The following is a 26,320-nucleotide window of genomic DNA, read 5'->3' as shown; positions in this document are numbered from 1 at the left end:
TTTTTGAAGAGGTTTTCCTGCTCCAGAGATGAGGAACAGAGCTGACCCTGGATCTGATGTTAGTAGTGCTGTAACAGGTTGAGTGGTTTGAATGTGGTGTGGTTGAAGACTGATTTTTGGGCTGGCTGCTGTCAGTGTTTTTGTAGCTGTCGTCCTTGAGAGATTCTGTGGTGTGGTGTTAAACCTTCCAACCTTCTCTATCACTCTCTATCTCTTTATTTTTCTTTCAGTCTTATTTGTTAATTATAATGGAATGTTGGCCACACTCTCACAGTTCTAAAATCATTTCATTGCACCGATAAACCACAAACACATGGGTTGCATATCTAAATACCTGCATGGCATATGGCTGTGGAAATTGGAGAAATTGGAAATTGGCAGGAGGTAAATTCGATTCCTCTCGAGTCCTAACGAGTATAGAAAACATGTGTCAGGGAATTTCTTCTGCACTATTTGGGGAAAAAAAAACTAATAATAGTGATTATCCAGTCATCATGAATGATTGGAAAATTAAGGGATTTCATTGGTCTAAAGCAATGGATCTTAAACTTTTTTACCCCAAGGTAAACAATACTCAAAGGCCCCATGACTTTTCCAATTTGTCATGATTTACTGGATAAGGGTTAAGGATAAGTAATTGTTTGATTGATAAAATGGTTGAAAAAGGGGTGAATTTAAAATAATAACTTGATTTTAGTTATTTTGGCTCATGTTAAGGGCTTGACATAAAATATCTCTTGTTCCCTTGGAAGTTTGCTGAGGTCCCCTAGAAGCCCCGGCCTCTGGTTGAGACACACCGCCTTGTTCCATTATATTCAAATGAATGTCTATTGACCATTTTTGTGGCATACCTCAGTTCGTAAAATACACAAAAGAAACTCAGTGTTGATTGAAATTGACTTACAATAGGCGTCATTGGGTGAACCGTTGCACATTGCTCCATAAATTGTCAATGCATTTTAAGATTATTTTTACAAACTCTACCATTGGACTTGTGTTTAACCCGCAACATTCCTTTAATGGGAATCTGTTTCTGCAGAAAGTCCTGTTGCGTTCCGCAGAATCGATTTTTATGTCAGTTTCACTCTTTGCATGTTCATAAATATTCACCTTCCATAATGCTTTCAGCTTCTCAGAAGAGTGTAGTGCACACATTTTACCATAGTCAAATTTATTCTGCGGAATTCCACACATTCCCCCTAAAATCAATCCAGAAAATACAGGGAAAGTCGACAGACTTCTTGACCTACTCCTGACTGACAGATTTTCGGGTAGCCAGCGTTATGCCTTGAACTCCCTTGTCTCTGTTTGGAGTAGTTTGTGGGTGTGAGGTCAGTGTATGAGCTGGGGTTGGATGGTATGGGGGAATTGATTCGATACAGGCCGTAGTGTTTTGCCTGCACTTCTTCCTCTCTACACATTCCACAAAAGCCCCATTGTACCCCTCAGTGCCACAGCTTTTTGTGTGATCGGGACTCTCATTGTCCCTGTGCGTACATTTGTGTGTTTGAGACTCTGTCTCCTCCTCTCTGTCCTCACTTTCTTCTACAGTGTTGCAGTGCATTGTGGGCTGATTGGACCTTAACATTGTGGTCTCTCCAAATCTTAACTGAATGACCGAATACTTAATAGTGGCAATCATGGCATCTAGTTTTCTGTCATTTATACATATAAAATTTATATTAATTCTTGATTAAATAAGTTCAGCCTTGGGTGAACATAAGGGACTTCTTTCTGATCCGAATTTAAGATGTTCTGAAGATTAAAACAATGTTTGTTTGTTTTTTAACATTCACTGCTCTCGATTAGTGTTTATACTAAAAATGCAATTTTGCCCTTCTGTGATTTTGAACGGTTGTATCATGATGCATCTACCACCATGACTCATCAGACTGGGTTTACACCTGTATTTAGCGCTGCCGTCTTGTGATCAGATCAACCGAGACGAATGTATATAAATCCTGTAGGAGTTCCTTCAATATTACCATTGTGATTTTATACTTCCTTGAACGGTTCCCACATTAACATATCAAACAAAGGTATGTTTTGATGGATATGGCTTCCTCAGACCTGTGTGTATCCGATGGGCACGTAGAGACTTGTTTTTTTGTCTGAGTGAAGCCGCAGTCTGAGTTCACACAGAGTTTGGTGGACAGTGATACAGTATTTGGCAGCACAGCAATACCCACAGTATAAAACCAAGCGCACTCATCTGTGTCCACTCAAACCTTTTAATCATATGCTCTGTGTGTATGTGTTTTTGGTTGGCTGAGCAGTGAAGCCCCTGTTGCGCTTTCATATTGTGCCAAGATGTCCTAAAGGCTTCTATAAGCGCATTAAAGGCTTTTCACTGCACACATGGCAATCACATATGATTTCTCTGATATCTCTAAGATAACTGTCACATTTCGCACATTTTTGAGAGGACGCTTGTAACATATCTAGATAATGAAGGTCAGGTTTATCTGTGTTCCAGAAACACAGCTTGAAACAGTTAGATGACTTTCTCAACCAATTTTGAGCTTTCTAAAATGACCTGGTGTTGTTGGAAGTAAGGCCTGGCAGTATTTTGACTGTTTACAATATTTATAATATTCTGCTGGTGATATAAAATTGACATTGTGAATGTGAATATCACAATAATTGTAATGATGCGCTTTATCAGTCTAGTTTGCTGAAGGCAGTAGCCAATACATCTTTAGAATGGTTTAATTCAATGATTCATATACTTTCTTTAAAATATCAATTTTTTTGCACACATTTAAGTAAATATTGTTTATTGTTATACTTGTGTACACATAGTGATGATTAAATGTCATTGTTGCCTGTTTTCATTTGATTTTAATCATTTCATGTTTATTTTTAATAGAGCCAGACCGATTTATCGGCAGGCCGATATTATCGGCCGATATTAGGCATTTTTCAAACTATCGGTATCGGCAGTTATAATGGCCGATAAATGAATATTTCAAAAATAAAATAAAAATGGACGAAACACGCTTGGACCATGTCATGAGTCTTTGAGTTGTATAGTTTGTCCACCAGAGGGCACTCTACACCGTCCCTGTTGGCAACACTCGTTGAGTTGGTCACTCACGAGACATAACTTACTTGAATAACAATTAAAAGGACATCCCCATCAGTTCTCTTAACTCAAATAAGCATGACAAAATTTGGGACTATCATGTCCAGTTTTGCCGAGAGTGAAGCAGAATTAGCTAGTAATAGTTACGTTATGTTGTTACAGTGTAAAAGACTGACTGTCCTTTCAACTTTTGACAATGTGACTGAAATATTTCTTTAAAAGCATGTGACAGTTATAGCAATGAGACGCATCATCTCTCCTTGGCCTGTTATATTGAAAATGTATGTTTTTTTGCAGTATGACGTCATCCGTTGCTTAATTATGGCTCATCATAGACTAGCTAACCACAAAGCTAGCTAATGCCACTATTATCAGCCTGTTCTGTTTAAAATTTCTGATTCTTTTTAAAATGCATTATCATATTTTTTTAGTTAAACCTCATAAATAACTACAAATAACTAATGTTAGGGAAATCTGTTAATGTTTTGTTGCGCGTTTCTGAAATAATAATGATAATTAAAAAAAATTTCGGCCGATATATCGGTATATCGGATTTTAAAACCAATAATTATTTGTATCGTTATCGGCCTTCAAAATCCTTTATCGGTCGGGCTCTAATTTTTAAATATATCATAGCTTGATAATTTTTGATTTTTGTCAAGTTTTACTTTCATTTGAATGAATTTTTAATTAAAAAATATTGTTTAAGAAGTCTCTTAAGACCTACTGTATCTTTTTATATCTGCTTGTTTATTGTCTTTGCTTAATTTAAATTTCTTTTTTGCTTGTTTGTTTGTTTTCTGTGTAATCTTGTTCTTTAATTGTATAATTAGGGGCCAAGCACCGAAGGTGCGGAGGCACCTATTGTATCTGTGCCGGTTCTTATTATTATTATTATTATTATTATTATTATTCTTCTTCCGACTGGGCGTCTATGGCAGCCCATAGACCGGTTTGCGGGAAAGTTGTTTTGGTTTGACATTCTGATAGAGGACAGTCCCAACTTTAAATACACCAATTTTGGTGTCTCTAACTCATTCCCTCTAGCGCCACCAACTGTCCAAAGTTTCACTTTTATTATGCTAATAACTTTTGAACCGTAAGGCCTATCAACAAAATTCTTTTTTCCTCTTGTTCCTGAGCTCATGCCGATTCGATCGCACCCTATGACGTCATTTTCCGTCATAAAAAAACGGCCGCCATTTTGAATTTTCCAAAAAACCTACTTTTGCGAACTCGTCCTAGACGGTTTGTCCGATTTTCACCAAAATCGCACCGGATCATCTCCAGGCAGTGCTGACAAAAAGTTATGGAATTCAAGATGATTCGAATAACCGTTTTCGATAAACGCGTAAACAAAATTTACGTAGCGCTTGCAAAAACAGACGTGAGGTTGTATCTCCGCAACGCTTACTCGTTTTCACACCAAACTTGGTACGTGTTATCACAAGCATGACCTGAGGCTACGTGCTGCGTTTCGGCGCAGCGCCACCTAGTGGTCCGGAGATATGAAAAATGGCTATTTTTGCTCGTAACTTCTGAACGGTTTCTCCAAAAATCAAAAACTTGGTCTCGTTAGATTCAGGGCGTCATGCCGAGTCGACCGATATCCAATTTTCCCAGATCGGCCATTTTGGCTGTCGGCCATTTTGAATTATGTGCTAAAATGCTGTATTTTTTGAACGCATGAACGAATTGTTACGAAACTCGTTATGGGTCATCAGTACGATGCCCTGAAGGAGCCTGAGAAGTTTCGAAACAGCGCCACCTAGTGGTGAATTGTTTTATTCAAACGCTTATAACTTTGGGTGTGGTACACTTATTTTCACGGGAGTCATATTTTTGAGGTCCTGAATCGTTGCCGAGTCCAACGATACCAAATATGTCGGGTTTCGTCTCACGGATGGCGTAGCGTAGCGATTTAGCGCGAAAAAAACACTTGGCGATATCTTCAAAACCGCTGTTCCGATCGAGACGAAACCACCGCCAGAAACACGGAATCATAGCTTGTTAACTATACGCTAATGCCCAAATGCGTAAATATTGATAGTAAGGGGTAGTAAAATTCAAACAAAGTCATGTGTCAGTCATTTTTTACGTGTTTTTTCATATAAATGTTTATAACTCGGAAGTAAATTGAGATATTTGCACCAAAATTGACACACATATGTATGGGGTCACTCTGAGGACACATACAAAAAATTGTGGGACTGAGCCTCTTGGTGGCGCTATAATAGAACAAAACGTGAAATTCCCATTGACTTCAATACAGTTTTGTGAAATACAATGCTATACTAAACAAATGCTTTGGTCTAACATTACGAAACTCAGTGTGTGCCATAAGCAGCATGCCCTGAAGGTACTCAAAAGATTTTGAGACAGCGCCACCTGTTGGTCAAAAGTTATAATTCATTTCTGAGATTGCTAATAACTTTTGAATAAATTTGCCTATTGCAATGAAACTGATCTTAATAGATTCCTTGGGTTATGCCGAAAACATAGATATCAGGTTTTGCATAATCAGCCAAACTTCCTGTCTGCCATCTTTATTTCTTTGAAAAACTTTCTTTTTCAAACTCCTCCTAGACCGTTTGTCCGATTTTCACGAAAATTGAATCGTGTCATCTCCAGACCCTGCCGACTAAAAGTTATGAATTGCACGATGATAGACAAAACCGTTTTCGTATACCACAGCATCAAAGTTTAGGCATGCTGCCAAAATTACTATTTAGGCTTTATCTCTGCAATGCCTTCACATTTTGACACCAAACTTTGCATGTGTCATTGTCACCTCACTCTGACCACATCACATCTATTTCGTAACTGCGCCACCCATTGTTCGAAAGTGATAACCCATTAAATCATCTTATAAGTTAATGTTTATGTGATTTTCTTAGCCATTTGCCCAAAGTTCTCTCAAAATGCCCTTAATTGCTCCTTGCTGCAGTTGGTCTGCCACTCCTTGCCATTTTGGCATATGTTGCCGCTTCTTGCGCTTGGCCCCGGTAATGGCTGCTTGCAGCTATATTATTTCAATATTATTACTCTTTGTTGTGGCGCTTTGGGTTTGAGAAAATATTTTTTGCTATATTGTCCTGTACTAGTTACTTGAATCTGTTCTGTTTAATGTTTCATTCATATTTCTTCAATATATCCAGTGTAGTTCTCATTGGATGACTCTCTGCTAACATTCTGTTCTCACTATTTCTTGTGCTATAGAGTTCGCCCATAACTGCACCATCATGGGCTGCCAGTACAACTGTTCGGTGACGATGTCGGGTCCAAAGTGCTACTGCATGAACGGCTATGAGGTGGGAGAAGATGGAAAGGCATGCAAAGGTGAGCTTTGGGTCTTTCACCTGAATTGAATGACAATGTCTTTTGTGATTTTATAATATTGTGATGACTGTAGAAGTATTTAACAGGAAGCATATGACTTTTTCCAACCATGTGGCTTACTCCGCGTCAGATTTCAACGAGTGTGCAGTGTACGGGACTTGCAGTCAGACATGCACAAACACAGATGGCTCCTACACCTGCAGCTGTGTGGAGGGCTACTTGCCTCAACCAGACAACCGCTCTTGCAAGGCCAAGAACGGTAGGGAATGAACACAATTTTTGCTGTTCCTTTGTGCTCATTTGTCTGCTCATTGGTCATATTCTTCATGCCTCACCATATTTTCTCATCTCTGTTTTAGACCCCGTGGATCGGCACCCATACCTCCTCATAGCCAACTCCCAGAACATCCAAGCCACATCTCTAAGCGGAGCCAACCCAATCTCCATCAACACTAAGCAGACCACCGCTATGGACTTCATCTACGCCAAGGAGACTGTGTGCTGGATCCACATGGGTGACTCTCCTGCTGCCACCCAACTCAAGTGTGCCAAGTTCCCCAATGCCAAGAGCTTCACGGAGGAGAAGACCATCAACATCTCCCTCAGCCTGCACCGTCAGTACCATGTTCTTAATTATGTGTTTTATGTTTGGTGTCCATTTGGGCAAGATGATCCAAAAAAGCACGTACTAAACAAAATTACTTCATGGTTCACATGAAATTATTTGAATGAGCTACCTTCTTTGTGTTGTAACTGCAATTATAGATTTGTGCTGCCAAAGGAATAGTTCAACTATAATTGATAGTTCATGAAAGTTCTGGCATCTCTCGCATCTGAAATTCTCTCGAATACTTTTACTACAGCTATTATAAGTTTGGGATGCGCTGTTTACCGCCCAAATCATTACACCAATTGCTACAACACCTTTCATAACATATTGAACATCAGCCGTTACATCACCTGGACATTTCTGCCCTGTAGGGAGTTTCTGCATTATTGGGTCTATGTCTTATTTGCCACCTGGTCTGGTTTTGTTCCTGCTGTAGCTGTGTTCAGGCAAGAAGATTTTCTAAAAGAATATTTCTCTTGGATGTTTCCACAGTTTTGACACTGAAGACTGCAGGGTTTAAATGAGTTCAACCACAAACTGCGTCAGGAACACAAGTGTTGGGAAAAACAAGGGAGGGATAAACTATGCTTCTCCAAATGACTTCCTTGTAACTGAATTGCATGCTTACATTGGACTAAATAATGCTTTCCGTAAGCACCCAGATACAATATTAACTTATTCATGTTGGCATGCATGCAAATATAAACATGGAAGGCAATACATTACATGACCATATACTTTTTTTTAAATCGACATTAAGATTTTTGATAAAAAATGTATGTATTTATAATAGCAATTATATATTTTTGGTACTTAATATGCTGTTGGTGCTGACAAAACAGCATTGTCCCGCCGAGACATAGACTCTACAAAACCCCTAAAGGTGTCCTGTGGTATCTGACACCAAGGCGTTAGCAGCAGATCCTGTAGGTTGCAAGGTGTAGCCTTGGATTAAACTTGCTGGTCCAGCACGTCCCACAGATGCTCAATTGGATTGAGATCTGGGGAATTCGGAAGCCTGTGCAACACCTTGAACTTTTCATCATGTTCCACCATTCCTGAACAATGTGGGGAGTGTGGCAGGGTGTCACTTCCACCCGGGAACATTGTCATGAAGGAGTGTACCAGGTCTGCAACAACGTTTAGGTATAGGTGGCACGTGTCAAATTTATGTCCACATGAATAACCGGATCTAGTGTCCCAGAGCATCACACTCCCTCCATCGGCTTGTCGTCGTACCACAGTGCATCCAGGTGTCATCATTTCCCCAATTAAATGGCACACATGGCCAGAAAATGCGACTCATTGGACCAGGCGACCTTCTTCCACTGCTACAAGGTCAAGTTGCGACACTTGCGTTCCCATCGGTGGACAGGGGTCATCATAGGCACTCTGATTAGACTGTGTTTACGCAGCAAAGCGCGATGCACTGTGTGTTGTGAGCCATCATTAAAATTTAGTTTGACTAGTTCCACAGTAGACCTTCTGTTGGCTCAGTCCAGACGGGATAGCCTTTGTTGCCCTTCTGCGTCGAAGAGTATGGGTAGTATAGAATTGATGTTTAGCAGCGGTACTTCATTTATTATGCTGACAGTGTGTTGTGCTTTAGCTTTTACTTTAAAGTTAAACATTCTAGAAGTTTTTTATATTCATCCTGCAGTTCATCCGTCAAGGCAAATCCGATATCTTCAGATGTTGTCACACTTCATGCGTTTTATTTATTTTAAGCATCCTACCATCACCATTGGTTTAAACTAAAGTTTTTTTTTAAGTCTTAAGAAGTGAATCAAGTTAAAAATACCTCTTCACAATCTTAACTCATATTCTTGGCTTCAAACACAGCTTGATGGATTGCAACATAATGGAACAAAAAACTAAATCTCTCACTCGTAATAAGGTGAACCTGAAACCAGCCAAATTTTTTAAGGCTTCCTTAAGATTTGGCGACTTGTCATTTATTTCACATGCCCAAAATTTTTCGTTTGTGCAGAACTTTATTCCATTAATGGTATACTATAACCTTTAGACAATGACCCGAATGATTCACAGGATAAATACTGTGCTTGTTGATAAGTGGTGGACGTTTCTTGTAATCGATGTGTCTTGAAAGCCAGCTCAGACTAAATATTGGCTGCTCTCTGATGAAGATGCTGCCAAGTGTGGTTGTGTGTACCAACACAGAGGGTTGATGGGTGCAGAGACACAGAGGTTTGATAGTGATATGTAACACTTCCTTCTCTTTTTGTGTGTGTGTGATGTTGGAGTGTAAGGGAAAGCCACTCGCCAGCACACCAAGGAAGCAGTTTCACAGGAAGGGTGCGCAGGGTGGGACAAGTTGGCGCACAGTAGTTTATTGTTGCTTGAAATAATCACACCCTGTTTACTCTTTAGGACTGATGTAGCACAGTTTCACATACAGTATCCCTAAGTATAAAACTGTACTTTGACGTGCATAGCGCTTTTTGCATGATTTAAGTATCTTCCCATGTTGAGTGGTGCAACTTACCCACTTACAAGGTAATTTTAACAATAATGATGATGATGATTATAATGATAATTATAGCAAATTAACATTCATATGTATATTTAATAATTAAAAACATGTCAATGTTAGTTAAAATATTATATACATAAACAATTTACTACTAAGAATAGTAATTTAGCCAATTATTTATTTTAGTAATATAATTGTAATATTGGCATTATTATAGCAACATATGGAAAAAATATTTTTTCTATAAAAATTATGAATTATTATTATTTAATAGTTTTACAATAATAATCCTTCAAATTACTATTAATTTGTCAGATGATGATTCATCCTCATTACTATTATCGACCGTAAGGCAGCTTACATGGTTTTAGAACAGAGCTTCACTGTGTCAGAGTAGTCTTAGAGGAAGTCTGGACCCTGTGTATTGCTGTCCCTCTGATTTCAGACCCATCTGTATGCTAGACAGACAAGGGGAAACAGTGAGTCACAATCTCTTTCGGTTCTCTTTCTCTTTTCTTTTTGATTCGAGACCTGGTTGAGTCCGTCTGAGTAATCCAGAAGCGTGGATCCTGGCTCAATCTCCCATCCAGCCTCAGCCCCAGAGTGTGTCCCAATGACTAAGTTCTAGACCAGGAGCAGCATGTTGGGTACACAATATTAAACTGGATAGTTTATTTAAAAAAAATATGTATAATCAAGCCCCCCAGCCTTGTTCCTTTTCCATATAAAAAGCAAACATATGGCTTCAGAAAATGGATGCTGAACAGTAAACATTTGGATACAGACATCTTAAAGATCTCTCAGAATGCTTTGTCCCTCTCCTTTGACATTGATCCCTGATGTCCTGAAAGAGAGCAGATCTCTTCTTCTGTTCTGCTTCACTGTAGTTTTAGTGCAGTGAGCACCTACTCCACCAATTATGTAGCTTCCCAGGCCTTTTTACAAAACCAGCCACCAAACTTCCTCAAAGAGGTTATAAATCAGAGCAACCTTGTTCAATTACGCTGTGTCCAGAGGCGCTACGCCACCAGGGCTGAGACAATTATATGTTGTCAAACTTCTGATCTCTCTCTAACTGGAACTATAAATCAACAGCCTCTGCTCTTCAGTGTGAATATGACAACTGCTATTACAGCCACATCCCTAATGACCCTGTGTGGCCGTTTTGGAGGAAAGGTCGGATGGATGAGTTTTTTTAATGAGCACATATGCAGCAGATAGACATGTGATGTAGAAGGTTCATTTGATGTGATGTAGGAGGTTCATTTGATGCTTCGGGGTTCCACACTGTAATGGCCACACAGCATTGTATAACTCAGTTTTACACAAGGAGTAGTGATTAATAACTGTTGCATGCTGGGCAGATGAGCGCTCCAGATGAGCTCTGTGACTGCTTTCCCCATAAAAAAAGCCTGGAAACAGACCAGGACGCACGCACACACAAACTCAACTTCAGTGTGTTTGGAGGGGGTGGTGGTTGAGAGGACGTCCCCACTGTGGCTGGGTACTACCTGGGTAGTGCATATCAGTTCTTCTGGTCATGCTTTGAGGGTGTCACAACACGTCATCTGCTCAGGACGTCCTTGGCACTGGTTGTGTAAGAGCTGTCCTGCAGTTTTAAGAAGGGTCCCACTTCTCATCCTGATGTATCTGAGCTCTAGAGTCTGCTGGTGTCTTCTTTCATTCATGAAGCTTTGCCATCACAGGAATAAAGGACATTTTTAATTTTAGTAAAACTGAAAGCAGCTATTTTAAATTGTAATAATAATTCACAATATTACTGGTTTAACTGCATTTTGAATCAAGTAAATGCAGGTTTAGTGAGCATATGAGACTTCTTTCAAAAACATTTAAAACAATCTTTATTACTTTTCAACAGTAGTGTATATAAACTATTCAGTTTGTATATAGTATATCTGTTTTAGTGCATAATAGTGTAGTTTTTTCTAATGTGTATATATGAATGTTTTTAAAGGTCAATCTTTTGGAGGAGGATGACTGATATGGTGATATACGATTATCACACTGTCTCAATTTAAATGCTGATCTTTACTAAATTTTTTTAATTTCAAATTATTTGAGACAATTATTTGTTTTAAAATAAGCTGCATACTTTTAAAAAAGCTTAACTTTACATGGCAACTCAACAAGTAAACACTGTAACCAACAGTGGAGGATGTGATCTGCTACAATGTAAATTGCTCTGGGAATCCTATTTTCTCAAATAAAGATACGGTAATACTAATTTTAAATGAAAAAGACGCCGCATCAAACTTTGTACGGTACAGCATTGTTTTAAAATTAAGGGTTTAAACTAGGTCGCTCGTACGTTTCCAGTGTCAGCAGAACTGTTTGCATCCCGTTCACATTGACGTCAAAATAAAAGTCCCAAAGTTCCCATCTGACACTCGTCGGCCAAACAGAAAAGCTGATGCCAATAGTTGAAACAAAAAATTGGGCCGATTGGACAACCATTAAGTATTATTACATGTACAGTTCTTATGGCCTTTGACTTGATGATTAATTTCATGCTGCAGGATTATTTACTTAATCTTTATTTATTTAATAGATAAATAGATATTTAATTTATCTTTATCGGACACCTGCATTGGGTATTGTGGTGTTATCATATGCAAACCATCATAACAGGATCATTATTATCCAGTTATTTGATGCATCAGTGTTGTATATTGCATACATCGGAGAACCGTTGCCTTGTTAAAAGGATCTTCCATTCATAAGAATCCCAGAAGCGTGTCCCAGGCCTCAAAGACACTCACTGCTTTGTTTCCCTCACCCTTCTTAAATCTCTTGTGTTTCTGTCACTGATACAGTATAGTTTAGCTTCACTTTACTGGTAGCTTTAACCTTTGTCTTATCTACCACAGTTACACTTGATATATTCATAGTCACATGCCTATATCAGTATACACTTGTGAGTAATTAGAAACCTAAGTAATCTTTACTTTCCCTTCTCTTATTCCATGCATTACTTTCAAAATCACTTGCAGCATTTGCCATTACACAACTAATTCCAGTTCATAACCATATGTGGTACCTTTCTTTTTTAGCTTTCTGATTGGTAACAGATGTTCCTAGCACATATTGTTTTATACTTTTCCTATGAGGGAACGAGGGGGTGAAGAAAGAGGTGTAGCTTGGTTTGATTTAGCAGAATTGTAGGGGACGGCGGTATCAGGATGACGTGCCCTCTGGAATAACGTGTCTTTTACAGTTTTGCGCAACAGATACCGTGGGTGTTTGTTTTGCAGACTCAGGGACGAAGGGGGAAGGTTTAGTATGGCCTGGAGGTAGTTCTGCATTTCCTGGCAGGGCTGCTGTTTACTGGACTTTTTAGAAAAGTGTGAGAACTGTTTGTGTCTGGTTTGCACAAGTTCGCCTCACTTGGTTGCATAACAAGGACATGTCTCTATGCCTGAAGATCATTAGTGGATTACTGCAAAAAAAAAAAAAATCAGTAACAGGAAGTACGGTGGCAGCTGTTGTAACATCAAACTTCATGGGAGGCACTGCAGCCTGGCCCGCACAGCTGGAGCTTTAGACGGCACGCACAGAAAGAGACTATTGTCAAAGAAGAGAAAGAGAAACTCAGTATCCACTAAATTACCATTTCAAACTCTTTTCCCAGAATTGAGGATAACTGTACGGCCAAGTCCAGCCTTCCTGTGCAAGGAAAGGTGCTGTAATGATTATGTAACTGTTTTACATCAGAATGAGTTAACAAATGAGTTTGATACATTTGTTCTGCTTGTATTTAGTGAGTGGGGCAAATTATAATTTGTAAGAAACACTTTTTTTTTTAATTATTCAGAATTTTTTTTTCTTAAATTTGGATGGAAACCATTTTTTTTTTTTTTTTGGCCACCCTGAAAGTGAAAATCCAATTAGATAATTGTTTGTGTAATATAAACTAAACTATGAGATGCAGAAATTTGTAACAGTGCTATTAGGTTAGTTAGTTCAGAGTTGATGAGTTTGACTACTCTGATAGAAGATCTAATAATGGGACTGTTTCGAGCCGGCTACACTGACAGATACAAACACTCGTCTACTCTTAGTTACATAAAAGTTACATAGCTTCTTTCCTGTTATCCAACACTCCAAGTTTTGCATTCCAACACAGTGCTGCATCTATATGATTAGTTAGAGAGAAGCTGCAGTTATGACTGATTTACAATGAAGCGTTCACTGAAAACTTCTCCCTCTATTCTGCCTCACTCTCTCTTCCTGTCTTGATTCTCTCACAAAAAACTCAGATGTGGAGCAGATGGCCATTGACTGGCTGACAGGAAACTTCTACTTTGTGGATGATGTGGACGACCGCATATTTGTGTGCAGTAAAGACGGCCTCACCTGTGTCATCCTACTGGACCTGGAGCTCTACAACCCTAAAGGAATCGCACTGGACCCTGCCATGGGGTGAAAACCTAAGACCATTACTCCTTAATCCTTATCTAGACCAACAATGTCACTCACGCCACGTTTAGTTCTCTTCAGACATATGTCTAAACCCAGAATTCTTGTTGTTATGCCATATTTTTGCACCTCAGTATCAGTTCCTACAAGGGTTCGTGATGATTTTTTTTCCCACGAGGTTAGCGTATTCACTTTCTCAACTTTCTGTAGTTATAAGGATAAAATAAAACAAAGCCTTTCAACTCAAACAAAAAATTAGGCACATTTTTTATGCACATTATTTATGTACTTAACTTTATTTCAATATCAGTTAAGCATATTTATCCGCTAAATTCTTAATACTGTAATGTAGAAAACAATAATATTTCTACAAATAAAGCATGCTTAAATGCAAATAAATATTATTTTATTGTAAAGTGACAAAAATTTTAAGTTGTAAAGTGTAAACATGTTTTATGTGTCTTATGTTTTTTATTTTAATTATTAAATATAAGTAGTATTAATAATATTAGATATTATTATTAGTTCTGGGCAGGATTAATCCCAACTAAATCATCATATATAAAGAACATTATGATGCATTACAATAATAAAATGGACCTTAATAGTCATCAAAATAATGTCACATTGCAAAAACTCTTACTTGTCTTAAGAAAGTGTGAAATAAGAAATCCTTTTAATTTGATTAATTTGTATTTTTTATGCGATATTCCTCAATTTATACAATTTATGCATTCTTGAATGCTGTGCATCATAAAGTTCTCCTTTCCCCTCTTTTCTTATTCCAGGAAAGTGTTCTTTACGGACTATGGCCAGATCCCCAAGGTGGAGCGCTGTGATATGGACGGCCAAAACCGCACTAAACTTGTAGACAGTAAAATAGTCTTCCCTCATGGCATCACTTTGGACCTGGTCAGCAAGCTGGTTTACTGGGCCGACGCTTACCTGGATTACATTGAGGTGGTGGACTACGAAGGAAAGAACCGACACACCATCATTCAAGGTTTACTGGTACGTGTGAAGTGTCACGTTCATGTGCTTTCATGGAAGCCAAACATGACTGCTGTAAGCGAGTTGTTTGTTTGTGGTCATGAACTCAATCTCAGAATGTCACTTTCATTGACGTCATCACACATGAGTTTCTGGACCATCACATGATCAGTCGGACTGAAAGATCAGCATTAGCTCATCGAATCCTGTTGCAGAAGTAAAAACTGAGCGTTGTGCAAGTGCAGTGTCACTCATTTCAGATCTTTAGTTTTTTTCACTGTACGATCACTGTATGTAATGTTCACAAAGTCCTAATAGAAATGAGTAATTTCTGATCTTTACTGTGATGTCATGTTTTGATTTTATTTACAAAAAACTTTTTATTTAAGTCTAAAAAAGACTTATTATAGAGATACACTATATATAACAGTACTATATCAGTTAAGGTCATCTTTTATATTATTAATAATTCATAATAATTAATACTGTTAAATGTAATCTTAAACTTATCTCAAAATGAATATCCATTTTTCATATTGTACATTATAGTGTTGTGATGCCTTAAATCACTTGTAGCATATTTTAAAGGGATACTCTACTTTTTTGGCTCATTTTACAACTCCCCCAGAGTTAAACAGTTCAGTTTTATCGTTTTCGAATCCTTTCAGCCGATTTTCTGATATTTAGAAGAATTTCAGTAACCAGACAGTTTCTGGTCTCATTGACTTCCATAATATATATTTTTTTTCCTACTATGGAAGTCAATGGGACCAGAAACGGTCTGGTTACGATATTCTTCTAAATATCAGAAAATCGTCGGAATGCATTCGAAAACGATAAAACCCAACTGTTTAACTCTGGGGGAATTGTAAAATGAGCCTATTTCCAAAAAAGTGGAGTATTCCTTTAAAACGCTAATAAAGGTCAGTGGTTCTCAACCAGAAAACTTCCAAGGGGGCCTAAATATATAGAAACAGATGAAACGAGCTTTGAAATAAGCTAAAACTATTCAAAATCAAGATATTTCTTATTTTTATTCACTGACTGACTAAAATAACTGATTGGTCCCCTTTGAATAAACTTGGAAAACTAGGATATATGAGGAAGCCTTATTAGTGTGATTTTTAGATTTGGAAAGATCATGTAAACTTATATGAATCTTTAAGCTCAGAAGGCATTTTTATAACGAATATACATTTTGTGTTTGTTTTGGCAGATTGAACATCTCTATGGTCTAACAGTGTTTGAAAACTATCTGTATGCCACCAACTCTGACAACGCCAACATGCAGCCCAAAACCAGTGTGATCAGAGTCAACCGATTCAACAGCTCTGACTTCCAGGTGGTGACACGCGTCGATAAAGGTGGCGCCCTTCACGTTTACCACCAGAGACGTCAGCCTGCAGGTGTGTATGACTGCAGATTTTGTTTGTTTGACATTTTAAACATTTCTAAGGTTTTAGCAAGTGCATTTTAATGGGTAGCTTCATTTTACTCTTCTGTAAGAGGTGCATTTTTTCAATCTCTGACTCAATGTACTATTCAAAGTGGTTTCCCCACTGGTTCTTTATGTTAAAATTATGCTTGTGTGTCCATCCTTAGTTCGCAGTCATGCGTGTGCTCCGGATCAGTTTGGGAAGGCAGGCGGTTGCTCTGATATCTGCTTGCTGGGTAACAGTCACAAGAGCCGAACCTGCCGCTGCCGCTCTGGCTTCAGCCTTGGCAGTGACGGAAAGTCCTGCAAGAGTGAGTATAACTCAACCCAGCCTGCTCGAACCAACCCAAACCAGTTCCAAAACAGCATTCCACATTGCAGAACTGAAAAATGATCATTTTCCCTGTGTTTCCTCAGAACCAGAGCACGAGCTCTTCCTGGTGTACGGTAAAGGCCGGCCTGGAGTCATCCGCGGTATGGACATGTACGCTAAGGTGTATGACGAGCACATCATCCCTATTGAGAACCTGAACAACCCAAGAGCACTGGACTTCCACGCTGAGACCGAATTCATCTATTTTGCTGATGCCACCAGCTACATCATCGGTCGCCAGAAGATCGATGGCACTGAGAGAGACATCATAGTGAAGGATGGTGAGTGCACAATGATAGTGGGATGGTTTTTGTTGGAGATTTATTGAAGTTGGTTGAATTAGATGAACTACATCTTCTTCCTCCCATTTTTTTTTCTCTCACAGGTATTCACACAGTAGAAGGTATTGCTGTGGACTGGATGGGGCAAAACCTGTATTGGACTGATGATGGACCCAAAAAGACCATCAGTGTGGCCAAATTGGAGAAAGCCTCTCAGACCCGCAAAACTCTAATTGAGGGCAAGATGACCCATCCCAGGGCCATAGTAGTAGACCCTTCCCATGGGTATATCAATTATTTGCTTGATTACACATTCAAGAGCCCTAAAAAAGAGAAGCAATCACCGGCAAATCATCTATTATAATGTGATGAAATATTAGTGATTTTAGATTTTACAATTCTGTGTGGCATGCTAACATTCCAAACCTACCAAAAAACTTCAAAGCTAAACGCTATGCCACACCACTTCCTACATACAGATAAGCCAGTTAGAGTTACATCTACAGCTGTGAATGTATAAATCCGTATCGTCCTGTTTATGTTTGCAGAATGATGTATTGGAGTGACTGGGAGGAGGAGCCTAAAGAGACTAATCGTGGCAGTATAAAGAAGGCCTGGATGGATGGCTCAAACGCTGGTATCCTGCTTACGTCTAAAACTGTGCTCTGGCCCAATGGCCTCAGTCTGGACATCCAGCAGGGCATTCTGTACTGGGTGGATGCATACTATGACCGCATCGAGATGGTGCTTCTCAACACCACAGAACGCAGGGTGAGAAAACGCAAACAGATTCATGGCTTGACTTTTGGTGGATGAGGGCATCAGTGATGCCAGTTTATTCAGGAGAAGGAATAAAGGTGCATTGGGTGGGGAAACTCATGTTAGCATCTTAAAGGGTTAGTTCACCCATTAGTTACTCAACCTCATTGCGTTCCAAACCCGTATTACAGTCGCTCATCTTCGGATCACAGATGAAAAGCTTTCTGTCCCTCCATTGAAAATCTATCCAATTATACGCTTCAAAAAGTTCATGAAGTGATCGTAAAACTGATCTATATGAATAGAGTGGTTTAGTCCAAAGAGGCACAATCGCTTTATATGATGAACAGATTGACTATAGGCCTTTATTCACATACTGTATGAGCATTGATCAGCAAACATAAACAGAAGCTCCGTTTTCTCACCATTGTCATTTTTGTTGTTTATGTTTTTATTGCCCAGTGTGCATTCATACCTAGGTATTTTTTTATATAAAAGATACTTTGCCATCTTGCTGTTACAAAAGTAATTTGAACACCTAACGTCATAATGATTACAACATGCCAACTCGTAAATATGTACTTCCCAGGAAGACTGTCAGCTGTAATTTTGATCATTCCTGATCTTAACCTTTGTTCATACTTTTCTCTTCATTCAGACGGTATATGAAGGACAGGAGCTAAATCATCCCTTTGGCCTGTGCCATTATAAGAACTTACTGTTCTGGAATGAGTACCGTGGTGGAGGAATCTACAAGCTGGACCAGAATACCAAGAAGGCCACGTTGCTACGCAATGAACGACCACCAATCTACGAGATTCGCACATACGATGCACAACAACAGCAAAGTACTGACCTCCCCTGAGCTTTTCTTGAAAAATTAGTCATACATGAGTCAAAGCATGAGCTGACAGATCTAACAAAGTCTTAATTACGTTTTGGTTGGTAACATGTCATAACAGCCTCATTATTTATATAATGTTAGCGCGGTTACAAAATAATGAGATCAGAGTTTCAGGGATTTTATTGCACGTTTAATTGGGATCTGCTGAGGATGTTTTTGTTCTGTGTAGTCATAGGCTCCAATGTGTGCCGTGCCAATAATGGTGGTTGCAGCAGTCTGTGTCTGCTGACGCCCACGGGACGCTCCTGCGCCTGTGCCGACGACCAGATACTAGACACTGACAACAAGACCTGTAAAGGTGGGTATGCTGTGCTTTAAGTGGCCTGACGTGTAAAGGTTTCTACAAATAAGCTGCAATTATTTGAAAATGACCTGTTTGAGATTTTTATTATATTTTTGAAAATTATTGTTCTTTTTTTTTTCCTGCCAGCAAACCCTTCCTACGTGCCTCCTCCTCAGTGTCAGCCTGGTGAATTTGCCTGCAAAAATAACCGCTGTATTCAAGACCGCTGGAAGTGCGACGGGGACAATGACTGCCTGGACAACAGCGATGAGGCCCCCGAGTTGTGCCGTTAGTGTTCTTTTGTCTCAGATATGCAGTGTTCAGCTACTGATACACTACTGTTCAAAAGTTTTTCTCTAAAAGAAGTCTCTCATGCTAACCAGGGCTGCATTTATTTGATACAAAAAATACATAGAAAGATATAATTGCAATTTAAAATAACTGTTTTCTATTGTAATTATTGTAAGCCATTCTTCCAGTCTTCAGTCACATGATCATTCATTCTAATTTGTGGATTTGATGCTCAAGAAATATTTCTTGTTGTTTTCAATGTTAAAAATGGCTTATAGTTTTTGTGCAAACAATGATACATTTTTTCAGGATTTATTAATGAACAGAAAGTTCAAAAGAACAGCAATTATTCGAAATAGAAATCTTTACAGTCACATCTGCTTGATTAAATGTGTCCTTGTTGAATATTCATTGAATATTCATTTCTTTCACAACAAAAAAGCTTAAAATCTTGCCGTCCCAAAACATTTAAACTATTTAATACACAAATACATTATATATATATTAAAAAAAACAATATTTGAGAATTATTGGCTCACAGTAGGGCTGCCAAACGATTAATCGTGATTAATCACATCCAAAATAAAAGTTTGTGTTTACATGATATATGTGGGTGCACTGTGTATAATTATTTTATATATATATATATTTAAATACACACATATGCTTGTGTAGATTTAAGAAATATTTTCATGTATATACTGTATATAGATTTATATATAATTTATATTATATATAAATATTTTATATATAAATAATATTTTTTTCTTAAATAGATACAAGCATGTGTGTGTATTTATTTATATATATATATATATAAAATAATTAAACACAGTGCACAGACATATATTTTGTAAACACATACTTTTATTTTGGATACGATTAATCGTTTGATAGCCCTGGCTCACAGAATTTTAAAGTTTAAAGTTAATCATGGCTGACTTTGAATAACATTTTATAATGCCATCAGTAACTGTAAATATTTTCTTTTGTGTGATTTTTGCATCCATACCACATGGTGTGAGTTTAAGTCATTTTATCGGCCATTGCAACAAACTAAACATTAATTAGTGCACCTTTAAATTGTCCTGTTTCAGACCAGCACACCTGTCCTGCGGACCGCTTTAAGTGCCAGAATAACCGCTGTATCCCTCTGCGCTGGCTTTGTGATGGAGACAATGACTGTGGGAATGATGAAGATGAATCTAACAGCACCTGCTTGGGTATTGTGAACTCTGAATGATTTTTAAGCCTTTTTTTTTAGATTCAGGTGCAAATATTTCCTGGTGTACAGCTTTGTGAATTAACCAGGTTTTATTTTCTCTCCCAGCACGCACTTGTCCTTCTAATCAGTACCCATGTGCCAGTGGCCGTTGTATCCCTGTCTCCTGGACATGTGACCTGGATGATGATTGTGGAGATCGCTCAGATGAACCAGCATCTTGTGGTATCTAAATTTAAGCCTCTCTTCCTTTTTTTTCATCATGCCATACTGACATTTTAGAATAGTAACAGTTTTCTTGTTTTCTCTCTAGCATATCCTACCTGTTTCCCACTCACTCAGTTCACTTGTGCCAATGGACGTTGCATCAATGTCAACTGGCGTTGTGATAATGGTGAGTTTCTAATGCCATCCACAAAATTGGCAGCATCATACATTGGCTAACTATGTCCAATAACCACCTTAATGTGTTTGTCCCTTCAGATAACGATTGCGGGGATAACAGCGACGAAGCCGGTTGCAGTCACTCGTGCTCTAGTGTGCAGTTTAAATGCAACAGCGGCCGTTGTATTCCAGAGTACTGGACCTGCGACGGAGACAACGACTGTGGAGATTACAGCGATGAAACTCATGCCAATTGTACCAATCAGAGTGAGTTTGGACAAGTGTCATTTTGTTAAAGTGAATGAAGTCTAATTTCAAACATAGTTTTCTTCAGTTTTTGGAAAAAGGCAACAAACAGAAATCTAATCCTAAACTAGCGCACACCTGCTGAATCCACACTTTATTTATTTGTTTTATTTAGTCTTATTTATTGATTTCATTTCATTTTAGATATTTTAAAAATTAAACAAATAGTGTATAAAATTACTTTAATTAAAGTACAAATTTGACTTAATTGAAGTAAAAAATGTAAGCAATTTATGAAATGTATGAATATTTTAAAATAAATAAATCCTTATTTATTTATTTTTTAAATTATTTTAATTTTATAAATTGTTTAAATAAAGTGGTCACTTTTTATTTTATGTTGTAATGGGAAAATAATTGTTTAGTTTTCTGAGGTTGGTTGATCAAAACACTTTATTTCACTGATCATTTTTTTTTTAAGAAAAATTATATTTTTAGTAGTGCCCGTTCTATTTTTTTGCCCTGTTTTTATTAGGTAAACTGTCACAACTGTTACATTCTCTGAAGATGTCTACACCTTCTGAAGTGTCTCTAGGTTTTGAGAAAAACCACAATGACTAATGCAGCTGAGATGTTCATTAACTGGAGTAAATCACAATTTCGTAAACTGGACTGTCTTTGTTTTTCCTGTGAAACGCGTAAACCACAAAATCTTGAGGAATGTCTGAGAGGAGTGCAGGGAGTCCCTCTGGAGAGCAGTGTTAATGACTGCTCTGAGAGCTGCTGTCTTGTGGGATTACACTAGCACAGATGTGCCAGGACGCTTGACGCATGAACCGCTGGACTATCCACTCATGTGCATTTTTGTACATCCTTCTCTATCCCTCTTCACATGTGTCTTCATAGCTGTTTGGCTAGGCCCTGAATGGAACAGGGATAGAGGATAAGGTTCTGTTTTCAGGGACTAGACTCTGCCGTTCGCTTCTTTAATCCCTGTGGCTTTTTGCTTAATAGACTCACAGAATCAATGCAGCAGAACCAAGCCAGAGGCCTAATGAGAGTACTGGGCCTTGAGGGAGCCTGTGTAAGGTTTTAGAACTGTAAGAGGGCATGCTAGGGAGTTGTGGAGGAGAGTTGTGTATAAAATGTCTTTCAGTTTGCTACATTTTGGAGTAGGGACGTTAAATGTAACGGTACTTCAGTACCAAGACAATGCAGAAGTAGGAAATATAATGTGGTTGTTTTTCTGCAGTATTGAAAGTTAATATTTTTTGTAACATTTAAAAAAATAGTAGCTAAATATTGGAATTTATTATTACTAAATAAAATGTTTTTTTGCACTCTGTAACTGAGTATATTTGAGGACTTTTGTATAGTTTATTTTTGAATTTGCCAAAAATTAGAAATGTAATTTATTTAAAAATATTTGAAGGCTACATGCCTATGTTTTAGTTTGTCGATTTATATTTATAACTTTTTTAAACAGAGGAGTCTGTTAACTTGCATATACATTTTTGCTAAATTGTTGAAATTGACATTGAGAATTGTAATATTACAGTCAGATTTCAGTATTATTTATTTATTTATTTATTTAGACGGGACAATGCATGTCAATGAACGTACAAACATAGTCGAACGTAAATATGCCGGATTTAGCACAATGCTAATTTCCATCCGTTGTCCCCCAACACAGACAAACACAATCCAAAAATAAGTAGAAAAGACACACAATATACATATCAAGAAAACACAAATGTGGGTGTGTGTGAGAGTGTGTGTGTGTGTGTGTGTGTGTGTGTGTGTGTGTGTGTGTGTGTGCAACTCGAGCAGAATGATGTCATTCAGGTCAGTTCACCCCAGCAGATCCCTGTTCTAGGACACACTTCACTCTGTTTACAGACAAGGTCTGGTTTTCCGCTTCCTCCTCTCCGGGCTCTGCCAGACGCTAACCTTTGTCGTGAGGGAAAGCCTTTATGCCCGATGCCTAATGATGGCCGTCACAGTGCCAGGCCTGGACCGCTGTTCGTGAGAAAGTTTGCTTTGGTTCAGAGTTCATTGTGGTTGTGCCTCACGCTGGTTACAGTCTCCATCCCTGGGAACTGATTTTTGATGTCAGAAAGCCGAACACTCATTACGTCAAATAATAGGATCTGTATCCGTGCCTTTGTACGAATATTCTCACGGCTGTGTTGTAATTGCGTGTCCGTTTTCTGTTTTTCTCTACAGCCACGCGGCCGCCTGGTGGTTGCCACACAGATGAGTTCCAGTGCAGAATGGACGGCCTGTGTATCCCCATGCGATGGCGCTGTGATGGAGACACGGACTGCATGGACCTCAGCGATGAGAAGAACTGCGAGGGCGTCACACATATGTGTGACCCTGCCGTCAAGTTCGCCTGCAAGGACTCGGGTTAGTACAGCCTTGGCCATTCTGAATGTATCATACACGTGTCGGTAAGTGTAACAGTGGATTAAAGGGTTAGTTCACCCAAAAATGAAAATTCAGTCAGTATTTGAAGAGTTCAGATGCAAAAGCCTCTAAATGCCATTTGAAATTTTCTTCATTAATGATGATTTTTATCAAACTTGTATATTTAAGTTCAGTAATTTCACTTAAATAACAATTAATAGGTAATTATCATTGCCATTTAAGTGAAATTACTGAACTTAAATATACAAGTTTGATAAAAATCATCATTAAAGAAGAAAATTTCAAATGGCATTTAGAGGCTTTTGCATCTGAACTCTTCATTTACTCCCCCTCATGTTGTTCCAAACCTCTATGTGTTTATTTGTTCTGCTGAACACAAAGGAAGATATTTGAAAGAATGTTTTAATCAAACAGATCTCATTCCCCATTGACTACCATAGTAGGAAAAAATACATACTATGGTAGTCAATGGGGAATGAGATCTGTTTGATTAAAACATTCTTCCAAATATCTTACTTTGTGTTCAGCAGAACAAATAAACACATAGAGGGTTGGAACAACATGAGGGTAAATGCTAACAGAATTTTCATTTTTGGGTGAACTAACCCTTTAAGGAGTGACTCAAAGACCCAAAATCAAAGGTTTTGTCTTTATGCTAGTGTACTCATAAAAACTCAGATATTGTACTGAAGATTGCAATGCTGATTTATTTGATGAAATATGAAAAAATGCTAAATAGAAGCATTTTTGCGAGTGATCTCTGGCTTTTTGTTTCTTTGTGTTTTTAGCCCGCTGTATCAGTAAGGCCTGGGTGTGCGACAGGGACAGCGATTGCGAGGATAACTCGGATGAAGAAAACTGTGAGGCTCTTGAGTGCAAGCTCTCCCACCATGTTTGTGCCAGCAATGACTCTATCTGCCTGCCTCCTGAGAAACTGTGCGACGGCAAGGACGACTGCCCTGATGGCTCGGACGAGAAGCTTTGCAGTAATGCACATGCAAAAAAACACAAATACACTCAAGTTAAAGGGATACTTCATTTTTAGTAGACATTAAAATGTTAAATGATCATTTTTAGACATTATAATGTTAGATGGTAGATTTCTATAGTTTCTACAGAGACAATCTATAATGTCCAAATTCCAAAAAGCACTATAAAAGTAGTCCATATGACTTGTTTGATATATTCTATATCATATAGCTCTTAAAGAATATAGTTCACAAGTTATATGGACTACTTTTTTGTGTACCATTTAATTTTTTTTCTGTGTGTGTTTTATGGAGCTTGATTTTTTTTGCAGATTTTTTTTGCATGAACCATTCCTTTAAATGTTTCACAGTTTTCATAGAGCTCGTCGAATCTACTTGTGTTTCACATTAACATATGATAGACATTTCAGGATTGATTTTGAATCACATAAGCACATTCTCTTCAACTCACTGATTATGTTTTACCAGACTTGAGTTACTTACAAACAAACACCCTTTCAATCCTTCTCACCTCTATTTGTTGTAGATCTTTGTACGATGGATAATGGCGGCTGCAGCCACAACTGTACCATCGCTCCTGGTGAGGGCATCCTGTGCTCCTGCCCAGCTGGCATGGAGCTGGGTACTGACAACAAGACCTGCCAGATCCAGAGCTTCTGCGCCAAGCATCTGAAGTGCAGCCAGCGCTGCGTGCAGGAGAAGGCCACTGTTAAGTGTGCCTGCTACGAGGGCTGGGCGCTCGGTCCAGACAGCGAGAGCTGCAAGAGCACTGGTGAGGGAGAGACTGGATGGAGAAGATGACAAAAAAGATAACTGGAATATATTTTACTTGAAGAGTTTTATTTGACCTCTAGAAATGACTGAATAAAAGAATAACATCTTTGGATGAGATGTACAATACACTGGTGTATATAATATATAGGGCATTATGAAATAAACAGGCATTTTAGTGCAGTCACAGTACAGTCGTTTTTATTGGAAATTCAACTCCAACTTTTCTTTTTTTAAATTATATTAGTTATATTTCTTTTACAATAGTATATTATATAATATAAAAAGGCAGTAACACTAATAGGTTCATTAGTTAACATTTTAGCTAATATGAACTAACAATGAGCAATACATTTGTTTCAGTATTTATTCATCTTTATTAATGTTAGTTAATAAAAAAACAGCTTCATGTTAATTCACAGTGCATTAACTAATGTTAAAGGAGTAGTTCACTTTTTTTAAAAAACTTTTGCTGATAATTTACTCACCCCCATGTCATCCAAGATGTCCACGTCGAAAAGAAATTAAGGTTTTTGATGAAAATATTCCAGCATTTTCTCCATATAATGGACTTCAATGGGAACCAAACGGTTCAAGGTCCAAATGAGAGTTTCAGTGCAGCTTTAAAGCGCTTTAAACAACGCCAGACGATGAATAAGGGTCTTATCTAGCGAAACGATCGGTCATTTAAAAAATAAATAACAAATTTTAAGTTTTATAAGCACAATTGCTCGCCTTGCTCTGTTCTGTGATGAACATTCGTGATTCTCCTGTTCAAACTCGTTCATCAAAATGAACAAATCTTTTTTTGAGTCATGACTCGAAGAGTCCTAGATAAGACCCTTATTCATCGTCTGGTGTCGTTTAAAGCCCTTTGAAGCTGCTCTGAAACTCTCATTTGGACCTTGAACCATTTGGATCCCAATGAAGTCCATTATATGGAGAAAATCCTGGAATGTTTTCATCAAAAACCTGAATTTCTTTTCGACTGAAGAAA

General features: G+C 38.2%; 1 protein-coding gene across 2 annotated transcripts in view; it reads left to right on the top strand.

Moving 5' to 3' along the window:
• The window catches only part of lrp1ab (low density lipoprotein receptor-related protein 1Ab), a 107,195-nt gene that overhangs the window by 39,520 nt on the left and 41,355 nt on the right, over nucleotides 1-26,320 (top strand). For both annotated transcript variants that reach the window (XM_039651653.2, XM_039651652.2), the window contains exons 4-23: nucleotides 6,305-6,424; nucleotides 6,555-6,683; nucleotides 6,784-7,038; nucleotides 13,806-13,968; nucleotides 14,754-14,976; nucleotides 16,172-16,361; nucleotides 16,558-16,701; nucleotides 16,808-17,044; nucleotides 17,149-17,329; nucleotides 17,593-17,815; nucleotides 18,462-18,651; nucleotides 18,877-19,005; nucleotides 19,138-19,278; nucleotides 20,379-20,504; nucleotides 20,612-20,728; nucleotides 20,817-20,897; nucleotides 20,987-21,154; nucleotides 23,360-23,542; nucleotides 24,352-24,549; nucleotides 25,079-25,324. In XM_039651653.2, the coding sequence (XP_039507587.2) occupies nucleotides 6,305-6,424; nucleotides 6,555-6,683; nucleotides 6,784-7,038; nucleotides 13,806-13,968; nucleotides 14,754-14,976; nucleotides 16,172-16,361; nucleotides 16,558-16,701; nucleotides 16,808-17,044; nucleotides 17,149-17,329; nucleotides 17,593-17,815; nucleotides 18,462-18,651; nucleotides 18,877-19,005; nucleotides 19,138-19,278; nucleotides 20,379-20,504; nucleotides 20,612-20,728; nucleotides 20,817-20,897; nucleotides 20,987-21,154; nucleotides 23,360-23,542; nucleotides 24,352-24,549; nucleotides 25,079-25,324 (3,444 nt within the window). The remainder of the gene's footprint in view (nucleotides 1-6,304; nucleotides 6,425-6,554; nucleotides 6,684-6,783; nucleotides 7,039-13,805; nucleotides 13,969-14,753; nucleotides 14,977-16,171; nucleotides 16,362-16,557; nucleotides 16,702-16,807; nucleotides 17,045-17,148; nucleotides 17,330-17,592; nucleotides 17,816-18,461; nucleotides 18,652-18,876; nucleotides 19,006-19,137; nucleotides 19,279-20,378; nucleotides 20,505-20,611; nucleotides 20,729-20,816; nucleotides 20,898-20,986; nucleotides 21,155-23,359; nucleotides 23,543-24,351; nucleotides 24,550-25,078; nucleotides 25,325-26,320) is intronic.

Source organism: Pimephales promelas, chromosome 20 (assembly GCF_988280905.1).
Source record: "Pimephales promelas chromosome 20, fPimPro1.hap1.1, whole genome shotgun sequence".
NCBI classification, from domain to species: domain Eukaryota; kingdom Metazoa; phylum Chordata; class Actinopteri; order Cypriniformes; family Leuciscidae; genus Pimephales; species Pimephales promelas.
This window is presented reverse-complemented; position numbering and strand designations above follow the sequence as displayed.